Source organism: Notothenia coriiceps, unplaced genomic scaffold (genome assembly GCF_000735185.1).
Source record: "Notothenia coriiceps isolate Sejong01 unplaced genomic scaffold, NC01 NC01_scaffold00012568, whole genome shotgun sequence".
Classification (NCBI taxonomy): Eukaryota; Metazoa; Chordata; class Actinopteri; order Perciformes; family Nototheniidae; genus Notothenia; species Notothenia coriiceps.
Window position 1 is genome coordinate 208690 of NW_011345269.1, and position 5601 is coordinate 214290.

Genomic DNA, 5601 nt, shown 5'->3' on the forward strand with positions numbered 1-5601 from the left:
ACTTATTGAGAGGAGAGAGAGTAGTTACAGGGGAATAGTAAATGAAGAGTAAAGACTGTCTTCCTGGTTGAATTTACGCTGAGCTTCATTAGTCCTATTCAGCCACTTGGTAACAACCATCGTTTTTCAGACACGTCAACTCTTCAGAAATCACCAGTGGGGTCTCTGCTGATGGATTTAATGTCGTAGAAGAAAACGTGATCCGTCTCTTAAATGTGTTTCAACCACAGACCTTATTTCCAGATATTTTCCTAAATCCTATGGAGGAATCCCGTTGCTTTTTGGCGAAGGAACCGGAAGTGGTAAAATGCTAACTTACGTCCGGTTTCAGGACGTGTCATTGCGGCACTCTATTAGCGACACAAACTGTTGGTAACGCAAGGAGGATGCAGATGTAATTTGTGTTTATTAAGAGAGTTTCCAGTGTGAGATTAACACTGGATCTGTGTTAGAAACATTTCTTGTGTCTGCGGACGGGTAAAGTAAAGCCACACATGCTCACACACTCACCCCTGTGGGCTGAGGTCCAGGGAGTCGTCCATGCTGTGCTGGAAGCTGGGCGAGCCCAGGTCAGGAGTTGCATTGTTAGCAGATGTAGTGGATGCAGTGCTGATGGTGGTCGTGCACAAACTGGCAGTACCACTGGGGCAAGCCTTTGGGGGACTAGTGACTAGAAAGCTCTCAGACTCGGACAGGTTCTTCACCTGGTGCATCACACCTGGAGGAGGAAGCAGAGAGACAAATGTTAGAAATGGTCTCAAGCTTTTAAAGACATAGCAGATTGGAACGGGCTAAGAAAAACATTTTGAAATGCACTGGAAAGGAAAACACTTACAGCAACACAATTTACAAACTTAAACATGTTAACTAAGAGCAGGAGAACTTTGTAGGCTTTAGATAGGAGAGACATTAATGTGTCCTCTGTGGAAAGGGATGTCTAGATGGACAAATAAGTACCACGCTCTATTTTCGGGGTGATTCAAAAATGACAACGATTTGCAAGTGGAAAAATTCTGCTTTAAACAATGAGATTTCTAACAAGGTGGCTCCATGGGGTTATACACTACCTTCTCTCCTGAAATAAACACTGAAGACATCAGGCAGCTTCTGCATGAGGATCTCAGCCATCTGCAGAGACCCCACTACAATCTTCAAGTCCTGGCTGGACAGCATGGAGGCGATGTGACTGGGACAAAAACAAGAAGAAGTCCATTTATTTTCAATTGAAAGACTTACTTGTTTTTCCTTTGTGTCTTCATCTTGCATCAGATCCTGCTTGTAATGTTAAAGTGAATAATAGCTTGAAGCTGTTGTTACCTGGACACAGAGTGGTTCCTCAGCACATCCTTCAGCAGCTCTGCATCAGCAAAGAAGATGATCCTGAGGATGGCTCTAAGGCACTTGTGTCTGACAGCAGGGCCGGCTGACGAGCTGTACACCTCGTACAGGACCCCGAACAGAGTTTTGATAAAGCACTTTGCCAGCTCGGGGTCATCCTTCATCAACTGGGCTCGTGCGTCCTCTCGACGAACCTCCTGGTGACCCCCTGCAGACGGACAGCAAACAGATCACAATTACTCTCTAAATCACGGTGTCACAACACAGAATCTGGATGGAGAAGCTGCGTTACCCCTAGATTCCACCGGGTCCGTCTGCGCCGCGTTACGGCCGCGGCGTTCACAGCGATCACAGCGACTCTAGTCAAAGGGTGCTATTCCACCAGACACGCCGCGTTACGGCTAGAAGCGTCCCAGAAGAGTCTCGGCGCTGGGTTCCGCTAAAAATAGGCGGCTGGTTTATTTTCGACCAGCGAGGCGTTGCATAGCGCCAGACAGGAAGTGGACCGGTCAGAGCATCCACTCAATCCACAAAATAAACTCATTGTTTACAGACCCTGTCCCTCCGTAGTCTTTCAAGTAGGAGGAGAAATGCCAGCGTTCTCCTCCGGTTTACAGACACTGTAAATTATATATAGAATAAAGATGATGATGAACGCATTTTTTAACAACTAAAATACAGCAACACATCTTTGATTCATGTCGTTTACAACTGGACTATTACAATTATTATTAACTTTGTCTGCACAAAAGTAGTCTGTCCAGGAAATATGCCCAAATCAACAAAAACTGCGAGCCGGCAGGCAAGACGCTCCGCTTCTGAAACGGTTGGGTATGACGCTGTAGGAGGTCGGAACAAAACCGTGGCGCAGCTGTAACGCGGCGCAGACGGAGCCGGTGGAATCCCGGGGTGACACACATGAGGTTAACACATGCACACAACTGGAAAAAAACACTTCAACAGACAGACTGCAGCTTGCTGCTCCGTCTCAGATTAATCAGCTGTAATCTCTCCCTTAGCGAAGGAAAAACTGACATCAACTTGCAAGAACGCAAGGAAGGTGCAACGACTTGTAGGCCTGTCGCGATAAGCAATTCATCGACTTATCGTACGGTAAATAAAAATGAACTCGATAACTTTTCTGACCTCGATAAATTGCCATTTACATGCGTGTTTGTTTACATAAGGAAGTGACCAGCATTTTAGCCAGGGTCTGCCGGCCAGGCGCGCTGTGAGGGGCGGGGCTCACACACAGCCAAGTCAGGACACTCCGCGTGCAGCAGCGTAGCAGCCAAATGAATAATATAGAGACGAGCAGGAGACAACGTGTGACTTACTCGAGGGGAATTTGAAGTTAAATGGAATTGGTTGCAAAACTCCATCTCCGGTGTGGGAATATTTTGGATTCAAGACAAATCAATGAGGCGAACCTACGGACTTGAATGAGCAGGGCGGTGTGTCGCATTTGTTTTAAAAAGGTTGCAACAAAAGCTAGCAATACGACCAACCTTAAACTGCACCTGAAACACAACCACCCCATTCCGTGTTCCCAGCTGGGAGCAAACACGGCCGCTGGAGGTGGAGAGCCCCCACCTTCCCGGCAATATTATCGTTTATCGCAATAATTTCCGTCAAAATGTAGCGTCCAAACAAAATGAATTATCGTGACAGGCCTAACGACTTGCACTCATTAAGTGTGTGGCGATGTACACGATAAACAAATTACAATGCTGAAGTTCACCTAAAGAATAACCAACCTATGAGAGTGAGAAAAAGATTTTAAGATTAAGTACGACACACTGTCATCTTCACACACATCTCTGGTCTGAAAAGATGTGCATTACCTGTGTTGGGGTTGGCAAGAGGATTGGGTTTCCTCTGGATACCACGTGCTGTTCCTGTGTCTTCATTGATCTGCTGCATAGAGTTAAAGTCAATTGTGTACACACGGCCCAGGGTTGACAAGCTGATCTCATCCTCCCCGTTCTGGTGTGCTGTCTGCAGGGCAAGATAATCACCAGATACACCCAGCATCAGTATCCCAGGCCGATAAGCCCCACATTTGTGTGTGTGTGAGTAAATGTATTGAGAGATGCTCATACACAGTAAATAGACTGAATGTTGTCAAGATATGCAAAATGTCAATATTGTTGTGTGTGTAAGAGGTCCAAAATGACTGAGTTTTAATATTATTTTTAATTTTTTATATTTCAACTAGGGCTGTGCGATTATGGTAAAAATCATAATCACGATTATTTTGGTCAATAATTGATATGACGATTATTAAAAACAATTATCCACTTACTGTGAAAACGTCCATTTATTTAAGGAAAAAAAATGGGAATAATATGTTTTTAACAGTTGATTACCCTGAACTTTAAGTATAATTCAACTGAAAAACCAATAAATTAAAATAAAATTTAAATAATAATAAAAAATAAAAACAATCGTTTTATTTATCGAGATTAAAATACGATTAATTGCACAGCCCTAATTTCAACATTGATGATATATATTGATGTATTCAAGCATTTTGAGGTGTAAGCGATACACAGAGTGGGAGATGGATATATACCTCAATAATTCGGCTGTCGATGCGGTTGTAGGGATGCCACAGTCCGCGGTCGTCCCTCCACTGCCAGATAGCGCCCTCTGTGGTCTGAGCGCTGCCCTTCTTCAGCATCACATCCACCGCGAAGATGCCCTCTCTGGGAAGGCAGGGCATCAGCTCACTGCAGGGAGAGGAGGGGGTTAGAGAGAGATATACAATGTTGTCTAATTGATCATTTTTCTTTAACCCTTAGATGCATAAGTGGGTCTTTTTTGACCCGGTGAGGTGGTTTTCGTGAAGTATCTTTGTAATTACCATAATTTTCGGACTATAAGGCGCACCTGAATATAAGCCGCAGCAGCTAAATTGAATGATGTGTACATATATAAGCCGCACTGGACTATAAGCCGCAGGTGTTTTAATGTTTAATTACCATATGTAAGGGTTCGTGCACAGAGGGGATTGTCGGGAAAGAGATGGCTGTTTGAGGAAGCTCCCATTTATTAACATTTCAACAAACAAGTTGCATATTTGCATAACGTATTCAAGTGTTAGCATTGCTAACACTTGAATACGTTATGCAAATATGCAACTTGTTTGTTGAAATGTTAATAAATGGGAGCTTCCTCAAACAGCCATCTCTTTCCCGACAATCCCNATTGTAAAACGATGTTGATTCCTTGAAAAGCCCTATACAAATATAATGTAGTATTATTATTATTATTATTATTATTATTATACTGACAGGTATCAGATCTTGCTGTGTAAAATAATCTTCCTGAGAGGTGTCACGTGTAATGTAGTCTGTGTGGTCCACAGTGAATGTATTCCTGACAGCAACAGGTGATAAGAATCAAAGGATCCCATAGGAAATGCCTGCGGGTCATTTTTGACCCACTTATGGAAGCTAGGGGTAGAAATACAATTTCTTAAAATGTAAATTTAAAATGTGAAAGGCATGATATCCAAAACATGTTTTTTGAGGAATAGCTGGAATATGAAAATATAAAAAAATGTAATTACAAAGATACTTCACGAAAACCACCTCACCGGGTCAAAAAAGACCCACTTATGCATCTAAGAGTTAAAGAAAAAAATCATGTCGCCCAGCCTCACCAACCTCTCGGCTTCNTTTACAATATAAGGGAAGGTTAGGGTGGGGGGTATAGGACTATCACACTAGATCAACCGGCATGGATTGATGGGGGGTGGGCTATGAGTAGAGAAGAGGAGAAGAGATGAGTTTTGAAAAGGGACTGGAATACTGTGAGGGTCTCAGAATAGCGGAGATCTTTGCATCAATATGTTCAAAACGTTTTTTTGAAAATGTAAAAAAAAGAAGTGATTTTTCTTAACCAAAATGACGAAAATGACAAATGGCATAAAAACACATTATTCTAATACGGGTCCTTTTTGACCCACTTATGGAAGAGTGTAGGGTCCAGTCACTCGTGCATCTAAGGGTTAAACTATTTGACTCAAATGATTATCTTTGTCAATCGAGTACTGCGGCAAAACTCTTGTATCCGTGTTTACAGGACACGGAGAAGCTGAACTAACATTTGTGGCACATATTATAATACAATTAACTCAGCTGACACCGTGGGACATATCTACGGGAGCTGAGTATGTTGCCTAGGGACAGTGTAACACTTTGACAGCAGGACCTGGGGATCAAACCACTAACCCTCTGACCATCCACCCCCCCCCCC

General features: G+C 43.1%; 2 protein-coding genes across 4 annotated transcripts in view; both read right to left on the reverse strand.

Annotated features, from left to right (window-relative positions):
• The window catches only part of pde6d (phosphodiesterase 6D, cGMP-specific, rod, delta), an 818526-nt gene that overhangs the window by 159878 nt on the left and 653047 nt on the right, over nucleotides 1–5601 (reverse strand). The window lies entirely within an intron of this gene.
• trip12 (thyroid hormone receptor interactor 12) overlaps nucleotides 1–5601 on the reverse strand; it is a 32718-nt gene that overhangs the window by 11134 nt on the left and 15983 nt on the right. For 2 of the 3 annotated variants that reach the window (XM_010773447.1, XM_010773446.1), the window contains exons 8-12: nucleotides 3914–4070; nucleotides 3183–3336; nucleotides 1318–1546; nucleotides 1068–1186; nucleotides 505–718 (exon numbers count right to left, since the gene is read on the reverse strand). In XM_010773447.1, coding sequence (XP_010771749.1) covers nucleotides 507–718; nucleotides 1068–1186; nucleotides 1318–1546; nucleotides 3183–3336; nucleotides 3914–4070 — 871 coding nt within the window. In that variant the 3' untranslated portion in view covers nucleotides 505–506. The remainder of the gene's footprint in view (nucleotides 1–504; nucleotides 719–1067; nucleotides 1187–1317; nucleotides 1547–3182; nucleotides 3337–3913; nucleotides 4071–5601) is intronic. The other variant, XM_010773448.1, reaches the window with a different exon arrangement.